Source organism: Anarrhichthys ocellatus, unplaced genomic scaffold, assembly GCF_004355925.1.
Source record: "Anarrhichthys ocellatus isolate YVR2014 unplaced genomic scaffold, GSC_Weel_1.0 scaffold7, whole genome shotgun sequence".
Taxonomy (NCBI): Eukaryota; Metazoa; Chordata; class Actinopteri; order Perciformes; family Anarhichadidae; genus Anarrhichthys; species Anarrhichthys ocellatus.
The window spans coordinates 2439870-2454345 of record NW_022280037.1 but is presented as its reverse complement, the minus strand read 5'-3'; the positions used below and the strand labels follow the sequence as shown (position 1 = coordinate 2454345).

Genomic DNA, 14476 nt, shown 5'->3' with positions numbered 1-14476 from the left:
ATGTATGATGGACCTCTTTTGCTGCTTATAATTGTGTTATTTGTCACCATCATATGCAGATGGATTACAATAAAAATGAGGATTTCAACACAAAGAGGTAGGTCATTGCATGTTTTGTGGCTACATTACAGCAAGTGCGTGATGTGGTTTGGTTTTCAAATGAACGTTTGAACATTTCACCTTGTCCAGGTATCCAGTAAGTCGCTCTGGCAACAACCCAGGTAGAGTGAAGCGGGTGGTGTCCTGTAAGAGGAAGACCCATCATCTGACGGTGACTCGAAGGAAGCAGCTCGGGATTGGGAAAATTTATGATGCTGCAAACAAGGAGAATGAGATGAAGTGCATGCAGGACGTGCAACAAGAGGTATTTGACCCTTGGGAGTTCCCACTAAAAGTCAATAACGACCCAGAGACTGGGAAAAGTGGTTCTGAACAAGCCGACTACTGTTCACTTACTGAGGTCAGAAACTATCGCAGCTTGGACTATATTTCTGTTTCTTGTGTTGTGTGTTTTTTTATGAATAACTGTGATAATCTGAACCAAGCAATGTGTTTCAGCTGACAATGGATCATAGCACAATGAATGAAGTGCTCTTTGGAAGAAATCTGAGACTGAAAGTATCTCAAACATTGTGGCAGAGAAACGTTGGAGAGCTGTTGACCTACTTTCTGAGGTACGTTAGGTGTAGTCTGTTTCAGAAATGTGACTCACAGTATTTTCGCTAGAATTTCAAAAGCACTTCACTGTTTTTGTGCAGAATACAAGACATCGGTGTGTTTGTTGATTTTCTCCCGCTGATTAGCAAAAGGTGAGTGATTTGAAATTTGCAAACGTCTGAGCGGCACTGTCGACTAGCGGAGAAAGTGTTTATATAATTAACTTTTCTCTGCAGCATTGATGAGAACTCTCCCAGGGTCACCATTGGCTGTTGTGTTGACCTCTTTCCTTTAGTTAAGAAGGTCCTCACCAATCCATACGAAGAGTGAGTACTCCTCCTGCAATGTGGTGTTTTGTTTTTGATGTGCAGTTGAGTTACTATAGAATGAAATGCATTGTGCACATAGAGGAACAGACAGTATGTGGAAGGATAATTACAAAAATACTAATAAACGAGTATTGCCTTTTATTCTCACAGGTATCTTATAGTTGGTTTGAAGTGGATACATTCAGTTTTGAAAAACTGGTGGGGGGACCTAAAAACAAGTGGCTATAGTGGATCAACTAAACTTCCGATGGATAAGTAAGTGTTGTTGTATGAGCCGTATGATACATCAGACAGATACATACTGCATACATTTAGTTGAAGTTGTCTCGTCACAGTCCAAATATGAATGCATACAGCAGGGCTTAATACTTGGCAGAATTTGCCACTTTTTAAATATTTGGCCCAATGTGTAGATCAGTATACACAGCCATTGTGGTGAAGTATTTATTCAACTTTGTTACAGAAATTTCCAGGCTTTTAATCAGCAGTTAGTGGAGTTATGGCATCAGGAACCTTTGCTAAAATCTGTTCCCGGACCTGCTGGAGACATGGCAAAGGTCAGTGCTGCGTGTATGAATACAATCATTACCACTGCCATTGTTTGTTTTGCATTTTCTCATTCTTCTCCCTTAGGTCATTGACTCCTTCCTGTCTCAACTTACCTGACAGCAACTAAGAGCCAGATAACGGGTCTTTCTCTGGTGGCAGATTCCCAAAAGTGTATTGAATCTTTAGTAAAATCCTTAGTTTGGAGCTGCTATTGTTCCCACAGATGAGTGGGATTTAGATTGTACTGTACCTGTCCTGAGGGGATATCTGTAGATCATCATGTATTTTTTGGGCTGGCAGATGAACTTGAACAGTTGAAATACTGAGACTGTGCAATATAAATGTAATCGTGTCGTAAATTTGACTTGATTGTCTTTTCATTTAACTATTTACTCGGATGTTGTAATTATGACCATAAAGAGGAGTTTTGTCATTGGTGCATTTTCAGTTGTATCCCATAAACTTGGAGGCTTTCATGTGTGGCTATTATCTTTGATTGCACCACTGATGATGAATAAAGTTTGTATTTTCAATGTTAAAGTGTGTGGTTGGTATTTACATTTGTTACAACCAAAACAAAGATTGTCATCACCTTCTTCTGTGGGAGAAGACAGCGCCGATATATATTCAAAGTGTATGTGCTGTACTTTAATCCAACACTGGGCTTCACCTCAAACTAAAACGCGGTTAAATATACTCCTAGATCAGCAGCAACACATTTCAGTTGAACCCCTACAATTCAATCTCATCTGGACTTTAGCCTCATTCAGTCTTGACGTGATTTAGGTAAGTCACAGATATGGGTTTACAAAGCTCCATTTACATGAGGCTTTATCTCACTTGACACAGATACAGTAAGTGGCTGGTTGGTGTCTGTTATTGAGATGTGAACCTGAGGCTGAAGTCCAGCTGTGACTGGGCAGGAGAAGGCTGTGTGAAAGGACCTGCTGTACTCTCAGCAGTAGACAGCCCTGTTTGCATTCTGGTGCTTTTCATTCAGTAAGTGTAGAGAACTACAGTCGGAGCGTGGGAGAGGACTTGGGTACAGAGAACTGCATATCTGTACACTGCAGCCTCATACAGAGGTCTTCACTGAAGGTAACACTTTCGTATGTACAGTTTTTTTGTATTGTTTATTATGTTCACTGAATTCAGCATCGTATCATGAACTAAACACTGTTGTTGTCTTGACGACAAAGGAAAGTGAAGGATGAAGTGTGTGATCTGCTGGCTGCTGGCAGTGGCCCTGCTGCTGCTCCGTGTGACTGGAGTTGACATGGAGCATCTCCAAGCTGAGAACCTGAATCTCCTTCCCCCAGATGAGCACAACTTGGTCCTGAACCGTGGGATAAGAGGTATGTATAAATGTGACTTTCACTTTCATTTTGACTTTTCTTTTTGCTGGCTTTGCTTGTTTGATCTCAACACTCTGTTTGCCCATAACTTGTGCAGAATCCTCGAAACTCGAGCTGGCAATAGTGGTTCAGTATGTAAAACAATCCTGTGATTGCATTACCTTTATCTCAGATTATCAGTGTGGATTCTAACTGTGGGTCAAATTCCAGCCCGTAGACCAAAACTGCTCAGTAACTCATTAATGATATGTGTGACAGTTCGTCCTGTGAGGTGATTAGTGTATCTTAGTAACACAGTTTGTCAGACAAGTAGCCGTAATAGTTTCGCAATTGATCAAGGTTTAACATGCGGGAGACATTGAGAAATAGTGTTGGTGCGCTGTTGCCATCAATGTAATGACTAATTCCTGGCATTGCTGTTTACCACAAGGACACTACCACTGTGAGCGCCAAAGTTTAATGTTCTAAAATTGTACAGTCTGGTAACAAATCAATAGTTGGACGTTTGGTTATTCGTTTTCTTGCAGAGAGTGCAGAGAAATCTGGACATATTTCCTCTACAGTTCTGCCTGATATGTTTATTATTGATTTACCCAACAGCGCTGCCCAGGGACTGCCATGAAATGCTGATGATGTCTTCGGGCCAGGCCCTTGATGGTGTGTACCTGATCAAACCAGGTGACTCCCCCATCGTGGCCTACTGTGCCATGCAGGAGGGAGGCTGGACCGTGGTGCAGCATATCACCGTCAACAGCAGCGTGAATTTCGATCGTACCTGGGCTGAATATAAAGATGGCTTTGGGGCCGTAACCGGTGATCACTGGCTCGGGAACGAATACCTTCATAAACTCACCCGTGGCCCTGGGCGCTTTAAGCTGGGAGTAAAACTAGTGGACCGAGACGCCGTCACGAAGACGGGGGAGTATGATCCGTTCTTGGTGGAGGATGAATCGTCAGCATACAGGCTGAGGCTGGGGTTGTTCCAGGGCACAGCTGTAGATGCTCTGACTCTGGACACAGAGAACTACCTGCACGACAACCAGAGATTCACCACTAAAGACAGAGACAATGACAACTACTTCCAAAATTGTGCCAAGCTGGAGTTTCATGGGGTGCCGGGAGGAGGTTGGTGGTACGACGCCTGTGCTGGTGCCAACCTCAATCGCAGGAATGTCATCTACTGGCAGAAGGACTGCAACAAGGAGCGACTGTGCAAGTATGCATGGATGATGGTGAGACCTACGGACACAGTTAAACTGATTCAAAGTGAAAACTGCAAGAAGGATGAGCTATAAGGACACAGGATGTGTGACACTGGGTTTGGCTGACGGCCAAAAGTTTCGTTTTCTTTGCAACAAACACCACAGAAAGCTGCATCACTCAATTTCTCTGGACAATCAACTCACCACATTTTATTCAGAAATTCATGGACATGATCACAAAATACTGAGAACAAGAAAATGAATCACAAACTTGGAACACAGTATAAAAATGCAGTAGGGTTTTATCTCTAGCTTTGTCTCCATCATTCACCATGTTAATACATGAAGCAAAGCCACTCATCATTCCCCAAATTGCAAGTGCAGATTTCTTTATTATCACAGTTACAAAAAAAAAAGGTTTCATGACATTATAGCTTATGACGCATGTAAAATAGCTCCCATCCAATGCTGACACAAAACAACATTTCACAAACAGCATTTTATTTGTCACAGTACATTACACGTTTGCCAGAAATACAATGAAGATATGAGGGCATATTGATTTAACTACAGATATTCAGAGAAAAAAAAATACTGTATTACAATGCTCATGGAAAAAAAAAATATCCTGAGGATGAAAACTAATAAACTTATAATAAACAAGGTGTACTCTTGAATCCTCCACAATGTGTGTAAACACTGACATTGTTTAGGAAGTTTGACATGTAGTTTGAGTAAAATAAGTCTTTTATTTTGTAAGGGTTGTGGGCTGGACCAGAAGCGTTCAGTAATATTTGTAATTTAATTTATGGAATCATTACTCAATATTTTCCGCAGACATTTTCCAGGACAGAAAGTGCAGAAGATGAAATGTGAAAACGAAGCTGAAGCTATATTCCCTCATCTGACAAATTACAATGGCACATGTGAAAAGGCTTTGATTATCATCAAGTTACAAACTTGACTTAGCGAACAGGTTCTGACATCAGGACAACATGTATTAGCCATTTAAAATAAAATAGAAATTCCAAAATGTGCATCTTCAATACAAACACAATACCTACAGAATACAACTGCATGTGTTATGACATGTTAGGTGTAAGAGCATCAGTTCAGGGGAGGATACCGGCATTTCTTAAAACCAATATAGGGTCTAAATTATTCGATTGGAGCAATTTTATCATGCTCAAGATATGAAACTGTGCATCTTGATACGAATACAGTACAATATAGAACATTCTGCATAAGAGCGTCCATTTGAGGGGAAAATACTGGTATTTTTAATATTTTAGACTCTATTTACAGTGTCGCTGATTATGTTTTATTTTTGTATTATTATGGACAATTTTATAATGTTTTTCCATTTCCAATGTTGGAGCAGTAATTAACATATACTGTGGCTGACCTACTGATTACTGAGCAACTTAAATTATAAATTGAACCAGCTCCTGGATATAATATTATTTTAATACTGTGTAGAATTCAAGTTCATAAAGCCAAGATTATTAGCACAAACATATAATTTACAGCCATACGCCATCTTAAAAAAAAAAACAACAGTTCATGTCAGTTTGGAGCTAACCACGGGGTTTTGTCCATACCAGTATAGCTTCTCCTCAATCCTCTTCTTCTTCCACTGGCAAAGTAAGAGCATACGGAAGGTCTTTTGGAAAGTCTTGTTACAAAGGGCGTAGCACATGGGATTGACGGTGCTGTTGACGTAGCACAGCCAGTAGCCCAGATGCCAGAGTGAGAGGGGAATGCAGTCTGAGCAGAAGGTGGAAATAAGCACCATGATGTTGTAAGGCGTCCATGTTAGGATGAAGGCCAGCAAGATGGCGCTGAGAGTCTGAGCTGCCTTCCTCTCCTTGATCAGCACCATCCTCTTCCTCTTGGTGATCTGGTTCTTCAGAGTGGCGTCTATGGGCTTCGACGTCGAGGAGGTGGACGGGACGCTCATGGACTCGGCGGAGGAGAATGTCGACGTCGCCATTTTGGTGTCTCCGTTTTTGCTGTGGTGCTCTACGTGAGCATCTTTGGCCACAGGCTTGAACTTGTAGGACACACACTTGCTGCTCTTCTGGGAGTTGCTTTTGGGTGGCGTCTGGAAGAAGCTATCCTCTTCGTAGCTGCTGAGCTGCTCGCTCTCGCTGCCCACTCCAGCCTTGATGGTCTCACAAGCCTGGTTCCTGAAGGAGGGCTGGAAGCCCCCTGGAGACACAGGCCTGTCCTCATCCTCGGACGAGGCATAACTGTTGAAGGTGGTCAGCTGACCAGCTTTGGACCACTCGTCGTTGGTGGCGGCTGCTGATTTGGCCACATTGCTTCTGCTGGAGGAGGACCAAGAGGCTTGATTCCTGTCATGTGAAGCCGACCTCAATTTACAGCTAAAACAGGATCTGATGATGGTCTTCTGAGGGTGGGGGACCCCAGGGTCAGTGGGATAGCTAATCCCCTGCAGCTCCGCCAGATCTTTGGTTCTCTTCTCTGTCTCCTTGTAGATTCGACAATATAGGATGGTCATGACTGATACGGGGATATAAAAGGCAGCAATGGCTGTCCCAAAGGTTATCACAGGCTCAGAGAAAAACTGGATCTGGCATTGCCTCTCAGGGACAGAACGTTTTCCTACAAAGTATTGCCAGCAGAGAATAGGTGGGGCCCACAGAATAAGCGACACCAGCCAGGCCAAACCGATCATGATCCCAGCTCGTTTGGGAGTCCGCTTGGCCCTATAGGTCAGAGGCCTGGTGATGGAAAAATATCTGTCAAAACTGATCACCAACAGGTTCATGACCGAGGCGTTACTGGCGACATAGTCAAGCGCCAACCACAGGTCACAGGCGAGGTTCCCTAAGGCCCAGTAGCCCATCAATATATACGAGGTATACAGATTCATGGAGAAGACACCTATGATGAGGTCAGCGGCTGCCAGACTCAGCAGGTAGTAATTATTCACCGTCTTCAGCTGGCTGTTGACCTTGAAGGAGAGCATCACCAGAACATTGCCCACAATGGTGATGAGGCTGACTATGGCCGACACAGTCGCAATGGTGATCACCTCCCACAGACTGTGGGGGACCAGGTGGATATCCATTGTGCTGGTATTTACAGTGGAGTTCAGGACACCATCTCCCTCCATGGTCTCCTTGTGTTTATTAAAATCCAGCCATGAAAAGAGTGATTGGATTTGTCATTTTCAGAAAGATCTCCTGGTGAGAAAAGAAGCAAAATGTTATTCCTTATCGCTTAAAAATAAAGTGAGTTTATTCGTATAGCCACTAGATGAGATCAACTCAGCATGTTGAGCGTCACATATTTGCACTTTGCTCGACACTAAAAAGAATATACAAACTGTGTGTGTTGTTTTATACATCCTTAACAGAATAAATACATAAAACATACATTTGGTATTGGCATTGTTTTCTCTATTATGTTTCAGCTGCGACTCCTGGAAAAAAGACATTAAGCTGTTGTACATCATGCAGCTCACACAATTAAATCAAGTTCATGCAAGTACACGCATATGGCCTGTTCTAGGCAATCTCTGCAAACATCTGTGGCACATTTCAAAAATCCAGGTCATTACATAATTGCATTCCCTGCTCTTAATCTTTGCTGTTATCTTACTAGAGCATAAACTCAATTTATAGCTTCCTAAGACGGCCATTTCTTGATGAGAATATGGCAGACAATTCTGGTTTATTTTAAAACAAAAAATCCTCCAACAAACAAATGATGGTCGTGATTTCAGTTATGTTTTTGGTTTACTTGTCCGTCCATTCTCTATACAAACTAATGGAGCCCTTCCCAGCATTACATTAATATATATTGAATAGTCAATTAACTGAAATAATATTGAAGAGTGTATTTGTTCTTTCTATCAGTCAAATGTGTCAACATAATTTCCCCTGAAATACTGTAAGAAGAAATAAAGACAAGAAATGCGACTTGGATATAAGTGTGAAAACCAACCTGGGTGCACTCTAACGGAGTCAATACTGTGCATTCAGCCATGAAATTGATCCAGAAGATGCTGTCTGTGCCCAACTTTGAGGTTAGTGAAACATACAAATCTGCCTACATTTCAAACTCACTGCCAGCTAATTCGTCAGCCATGCAACAAATTCTTATTTCTGCAGTGTATACTATTTTATATTGTGTATATTATTTTTTTAGAGTTATGACACTAAAATAATCAAAAATGCAAATATTTTTCTTTGTGGAGAGCCTGTGCAATTCCCTCATCCTGCAATATACGTCCTTCTCTGCAGCACTATACTCTTTAGAAATAGAAACAATTTCTGTTACTGTGGCAGAGTTGCCCATGTGTGGTCATTTCCCTCTTTAAAACATTGCTTGAACACCTAAATGTCAGGAGTCTTTTTGTCTCCAAAGCCAACCATAGATGCTTATATCCAACTAAGTACATACAGTCATATTGTCTGGTCTTTTCTTAATACGGTTTGGACTTTCTAGTCACCAACTAATCATCACACAACGTGTTTAAACTATCAAAGAGATATGTATGTCCAGCACCCACAGGCAACTACACACTCTGCACCAGTAGAGAGCAGCAAACACCCTCCACATATGGAAACTCACAGCACAAATGTTTCCTTCACTGAGGTGGTGTGCGTGCACATTTCATCACAGGCTGCTGGACGCACCAATCAATAGTGGCTGAGGGGCTACCCATGCCAACCTGGACATGTGTTCGGAACAAACCCAGGGGAAATTTCTATTGTTTGATGTCTTGCCTTTCATGAGAGCTTTCATGAGAGCTTTTATCAAATGTATTGAAGCAGCATTAAACCCCCTGGGTTTGAGTACATTTGTGTACGTGAATGATTATATTCTGTGGGGAAAGCACAGATTTGTGTCCATTCCAACTATACAGTGTTTGAGCATGAGGCTAGTCTCTGATCCACACTGTCCGTTCTCACGGTTCTCACTCCCTCACTCCTCTCTTAGGAAATACATAAATACATAAATACATGGGCATTACGCCATTGGTTTTCCGCCATATATTTTTCTCTGCTTAGAATTAGGGTATTTTCGTGTCATGTTACAGCCCAGCATCTGTGCCCTGCGCATGACCTTCCAAGACCTTGTCATCTCAAGAATCCTTTCTATTGAAAATGACCGGTACAACAACAGTGGTCTAAACCATCATCAGGGAGGCAGAGACCATTTAATGCTCTCAGTGTGGAGCAACAGTGAAGTTTGGGGAAGATCATCTCTGAGAACCCTTCATGTGGTTTGTGGGAATTGAACCTCCTGGCCATCAGCCAGAAGTAGCAAATGTGTGTCTGTGCGCTGGCACACATGTGGACAGAGAAACAGCTTTACACGCCCTCATCCTGCAGTTTCTCGTTGCATTGGGAATTATTCTTTTTTAATTCTTTATCTATGTTTCTCGACTTTTGTAGTACTTGCTTTTTTAATTTTCTCTCACTATGTTTATTGTTATGCACCAATACACCAAAGTGATTTTCTTTGAATGTGAAGACCAATTGGAAATAAACCGGATTCTTAATTCTTCTGCTCCATTCTTCTAGTGTCTCGTGTACTAAGAAGATCTCCCCTAACAGCTCTCCCTAATGCTGAGCTCCTCCTAAAATGTATTGCAATTCAACCCACAATGCAATGCTTTGGACGAAGTCCCTACCCGGTAATTGAGAAATAATTTCCTCACTCATTGGCATACGTTTGACAGTGCCAGGTTAGCAAGAGTACCAGCAGCAGCCTGAAGCCCACACAAATAACATTCCAGTCACTGAGGGGGTCCTCCTGCAGGACTTGGATTTTCCCTTATCTTGTTGTAGAATGGCATTTCATATCACATCACTCAAATCCCCACATCATTACACTGTTTAGTGCAGGAGATGTCATGAATGCGTCGACAGAATTCTCTGCTATGAACAAACCGTTGTTTTGTTCTCATCGTTTACCTCATAATGAGGTCTTAATGGCACATTGGTTTCTAACTTTTTCTTACCAATTAGCTCGCACAACAACACACAACTGTGATGGTGAACATGGTAAACAATTACTGCAATTACAATTACTAAACATAACAACCTGAGCAGTATTGTTGTGACCACGTTTGAACATCAAGAACAGCCTCACAGACCCGCTCGTCTTATTGACAATGTGATAAAGTGCTGCAGGAATGAGTCCCAAAACCCAGAAATCAATTAGTGTTTTAGCACTTCTGTTTCCATCGTCTCAAAGTCAATGAGTTGTTCAATGGGTTTTTGTGTTAGATGCCCGAGATAAGGTCTGTGGTTAAAACGAAATGGGAAATGGAAAAATCCCATTGGCTTTCTGTTGAGGGAACCAGTGAGATGCTAACATCCTGGGTTGGCCTATAAAAATATGTCATCCCCGTATCACTCTATTCCTATTTTGTAGAGATCTATGACGCGTTTTATACCGTAGGGACCCAAGTCAGTGTAGCAGGAATTGAACCAAAATACACCAGCTGGCATAAAAGAACAAAAAGTAAATAGGCTGAACCATCAGTGATTATGTTTGATGGCACAAAAAATAATTAATTAGTAATGACAGGCATGTATTTGATAAACGAGGACTGTTGTGTTGCTAAGCCTACACACACACACACACATATTAGAATAGACTTGTTTTACCTCTTTGATCTCAACAGGTAGAGCAAGTCAAGCTTGCTAATAGCTTCTAAATCGAAGCAGGAAGCATCTTAATGGTACACTCAGAGCTCAGAGTGAGGGGTAAACATGGACTCTGCATCGCTATAAATAGTGGATATGGTCTGTTGTGGCCCCTTTTATAAACTTTTTATGGATGCAGTTCGGTATCAAAAGGCAGGAGAGAGAGCTTTGTGATTCTGTCTGGGCAAAAAGGCTGTTATTGAAAACAAAGGCAATGCTGCAGCATATCTGGTAGCATACCGCCTGCACTGTGACTTGGTTATGAGAATGAAGAAATGATACCCATTAGTATAAATCAGTGCCAAATAGATGTCTTGCTCTCACTCTTGCCAAGAAAACAAAATCCTCCTCATTACAGATACATCCTAAGAGTATTAGACTACCACCTAAAATATCGTGAGAGCTATCCATAAGTAATGGTCATTGATTCAGTGATTAACAGAGCCTGTGGGCTGTGGGTGAGGACAGAAAACAAAAAGAATCTGCCCTGGGCCTTCATACTGAGTGCAGAGGCGGACATGTTGAGGGGTGGCTTCCTGCAGGTCCTCTGGCACCTGGCCATGAGTGCTCCTGTGCAGTTGCTCCACACACTGGCCCCCACCAGGCCTCCCAGTCATGCGTAACCTTTTTCTATCTACACTCTGCTTTGGTTGCAGCATAGCAGAAACACGAAAGCAAATAGTGTGTGTGTGTGTGTGTGTGTGTGTGTGTGTGTGTGTGTGTGTGTGAGTGGCTTTTGTGGAAGAAAGCAAAGGAGGCAAAGGACACCAAGCGTGTCTGCGTGGCGAGTATGTATGATATGCAAATCAGCCCTGAGCTTTTTGGCACAATAGTTCGTGCATCTTGTAGTCAGCCCACTGACCCATGGTTAAGATTCCTGCATATGTGGCGTCCTGGATGAGGACATAAGAAATGCTTGAATTATTCTGTGTCGGGCAATGAATGAGAATGAAAGAGGATAATAAATGTTCAATGCAAGATCTGGCTCCTACACGTGCAATCTGAATTATTTATCAGTGGGCCAGTGTTTATAGCAAATAAAAGTAAGAATGCACTTTTCTGACTTTTGTTTATTCAACGCCCAAATGTTTTTCCCTCTGTTAGTTTAAAACAAGAAAAAAAACTTGATTTAGTCTACATCTCGAGAAATGATGGTCATTAAATGAATATTATGATCTGCGTATGGACGCCCCAGTGGTTTTGGCAGGTACTTAAGGGAATAAAACGCAAATGCTTAATGTATCGGGGAGTTCTTTTTTATGAGCGACAACAACATTTTATTAATGCCCCATCATTTGGATAATGATCTGGCAATAAACTCATTTGAGTTCTTGGATGAAGACATTTCTAAATATGAGTGTCTGTCGCTGTTTGAGCCTCTCGGTCGATGATATTTCCCAACTCGTAACACACCTAATTTTCTATATGCTGATGTCAGATTTTTCTGCAAAAACAACAGTAATAGTTTGAATTACCTCCATGCTGTTCAAATATTCATTTTCAGTTCAATGGTGGAACTTTGGCACCTTGAGGGTACACGCATAAGATTGCTCAAAAACGCATGTACATTAAGCTTCTATCTCAGATTGTTGATATACTTAATCTAGCTCACTATTTGCGAAATTAGAGCAAATGATTTGATGCCGTAGTTTATCCCGGCTGGACAGCTCCCAAACTACCATTGACAATTTCACAAAAAATCTAATTTGAGGTGAAATTGCTGCACAAAAACAGTCAAGTCTATGGGTCTACAATCTAGTCACAATTTCCCCAAACCCACCAAACCATTGCTTCTTTTATGGTGACTTTGTACATTTGCTGCAGCACCTCCTAAGATCTGTGGGGACTGGGTGAACTCGTTAAAATCACGCTTCACCGCTTAATCCTTCGCTTAATCGTGTTTTGTCATTTCCACTTAATCAAAGAGAAAAAGGGGAAAGGCGGCAAGAGCCTTGTGATTTAGCTTTTGAAGAAAATATTGATTGATGAAATAAATAAAAAAAAAAGCATTTTCAAAAACAGGAATTTAAAATTTTTGATACGCAGTTGAAATGATGATACCTTTTTCAGATATTTCAAAGACAAGTGTAAAGATAGAAGAAGAGGGGTGACAGAGAAAATAGGGTTGTGCCATTAAATTGGGTGCACTACTGAGACATAGAAATATGTTGAAGATGGATGTGTATACTATAAAATAGATATGCTGCTGTGTGAAGAGGCAAGATATTTACCGAATTACAGCCAATGGAAACACATATTTCCTCAAGGTATTCATAAATAACTAGTAGGCTTTAAAACGTACCACATATGTGACTAAAAAACGACATATACAATCTAATGTACGGCACTTTTCTGTACACCAAGTCTTCCAGAAGAAGAGAAGCACTGCTTTCCAGCAGCACATCCTCCGTTGCTTTCATTACGGTAAAAGGCTCCATTAAAAATACATGCAGAGACCTCTCAGACATGCACTTGTGCACACATGATGCTGCATCCCCTTAAAGCCAGGCCATGCCTTTGTGCATTCATCAAAAAGTGCATGTTCAATCGCTCGTGATTCTCTGGAGGCTGTGAAACAAGTCACTAATGTAAAGAGGAAGGATAAAAAGATGAACATACTCACAGTTAACTTTCATCAGATCTCACAGTCTCCTGTTTAAGGGCACACTGTGTCTCCTGGCGAGAGCAAAGTTCATGGTTAATTCCTTTGTTTTGCCTGGGAAGCCTTCGGGTCAAGTGTGGTGCTGAGGAGCAGGTTCACAACACAGTTGGAGAGAAGATTGAGGTGGATAGGAAAATCCTGCTTGCTTAACCCCTCGCATGCCAGTAGGGGTCCGAGGGAAAAGTGTGAGCGCCGAGGCAGAGGAGAAAGAGGACGAAGGGCAGGATGAGGGTGTACGCCGGGAGGCTTCGGTCATCCCTGCTCAAGAGGCGCAGAGTACAGCATCACGTTCCCCCTCGGCCATCCAACACGGCCACCGTGCGTCCAGATGAGAAAAGTATTCTCAAGTTGCACAGCATCCTTCCTCAGTCATTCATAAATTAGTACAATCGGCTCAGGAGCCGAAAGAAAGAGGACAGGAGAGAACTTTTCCTCCCAGTGTGAGCTGAGCCGGATGAGCTGCTTCTCAGCCAAGTCGAAGCAGAATGTCACTGAGAGGCTGCGTGACGCCTAAGCCAAGTCACTGCTGCTGCCACTCTGCTGCGGCTGCTGCTGCTGCTGCATCTACTCTGGCTGACAGACACCGATGTAGCCGACTTTAGCTGGCTGGGAGGAGAAATTCCCATAGGGCTGAATGGTTCATCATGTTTCGGGACAGTGAGCATGCAGCTCAGACCACAGAGGAAGGAGGGGGGGAGGTGGCTGGGTGACTTCTAGGGTTCTGTTTTGGAAGGTGTGGGGGCAGGAGGGAGTATGTGTGGATGTGGTGAGAGGGTGGTTTTCAGTCTGAGTAGTGAAGCCAAGACTTGCTTTTGTGTGGTTTTACCACATAGAGCATTAATTACATCCAATGGCGTGCCTTTTGTGTGTGTTTTACAGAAAAGCAAGAAGAGATTGTGTTTGAACAGCAATGTGGCTATCAGCAAACTCATCTGCGGAGCATAAAACACCCCTGCTGCCTTTGTGCTCTCAAGGGAGCGCGCTGACATGGCTGGACGAGATAAGCAGACTATTGAAGTGACAGATGTTT

The 14476-nt window shown here is 42.3% G+C and overlaps 3 protein-coding genes across 7 annotated transcripts in view; 2 read left to right on the top strand and 1 right to left on the bottom strand.

Moving 5' to 3' along the window:
• LOC116383339 (KATNB1-like protein 1) overlaps positions 1-1710 on the top strand; it is a 32846-nt gene extending 31136 nt beyond the window's left edge. For 3 of the 5 annotated variants that reach the window (XM_031847091.1, XM_031847092.1, XM_031847090.1), the window contains 7 exons: positions 60-97; positions 190-460; positions 559-674; positions 759-809; positions 894-983; positions 1137-1241; positions 1450-1655. In XM_031847091.1, the coding sequence (XP_031702951.1) occupies positions 60-97; positions 190-460; positions 559-674; positions 759-809; positions 894-983; positions 1137-1241; positions 1450-1627 (849 nt within the window). In that variant the 3' untranslated portion in view covers positions 1628-1655. Of the gene's footprint in view, positions 1-59; positions 98-189; positions 461-558; positions 675-758; positions 810-893; positions 984-1136; positions 1242-1449 lie in introns of all 5 variants that reach the window. The other 2 variants (XM_031847094.1, XM_031847095.1) reach the window with 2 other exon arrangements.
• Positions 1711-2544: 834 nt separating this feature from the next.
• Positions 2545-8081, top strand: LOC116383341 (fibrinogen-like protein 1-like protein). The gene is made up of 3 exons (XM_031847096.1): positions 2545-2633; positions 2735-2890; positions 3491-8081. The coding sequence occupies exons 2-3, from the start codon at positions 2746-2748 to the stop codon at positions 4183-4185; spliced, it is 840 nt and encodes a 279-aa protein (XP_031702956.1). The 5' UTR covers positions 2545-2633; positions 2735-2745; the 3' UTR covers positions 4186-8081.
• Positions 4275-13878, bottom strand: chrm5a (cholinergic receptor, muscarinic 5a). The gene is made up of 2 exons (XM_031847084.1): positions 13408-13878; positions 4275-7304 (listed from the first exon to the last, which is right to left on the bottom strand). The coding sequence occupies exon 2, from the start codon at positions 7232-7234 to the stop codon at positions 5654-5656; it is 1581 nt and encodes a 526-aa protein (XP_031702944.1). The 5' UTR covers positions 7235-7304; positions 13408-13878; the 3' UTR covers positions 4275-5653.
• Between the last annotated feature and the right edge of the window lie 598 nt (positions 13879-14476).

What these genes read in the sequence shown, in the direction of transcription:
- chrm5a (XM_031847084.1), bottom strand. Translation starts at nt 7,234, where the DNA reads ATGGAGGGAGATGGTGTCCTGAACTCCACTGTAAATACCAGCACAATG.
- LOC116383341 (XM_031847096.1), top strand. Translation starts at nt 2,746, where the DNA reads ATGAAGTGTGTGATCTGCTGGCTGCTGGCAGTGGCCCTGCTGCTGCTC. An exon ending in CCTGAACCGTGGGATAAGAG is followed by an intron (nt 2,891 to 3,490) that starts GTATGTATAAAT and finishes TTTACCCAACAG; the next exon opens with CGCTGCCCAGGGACTGCCAT.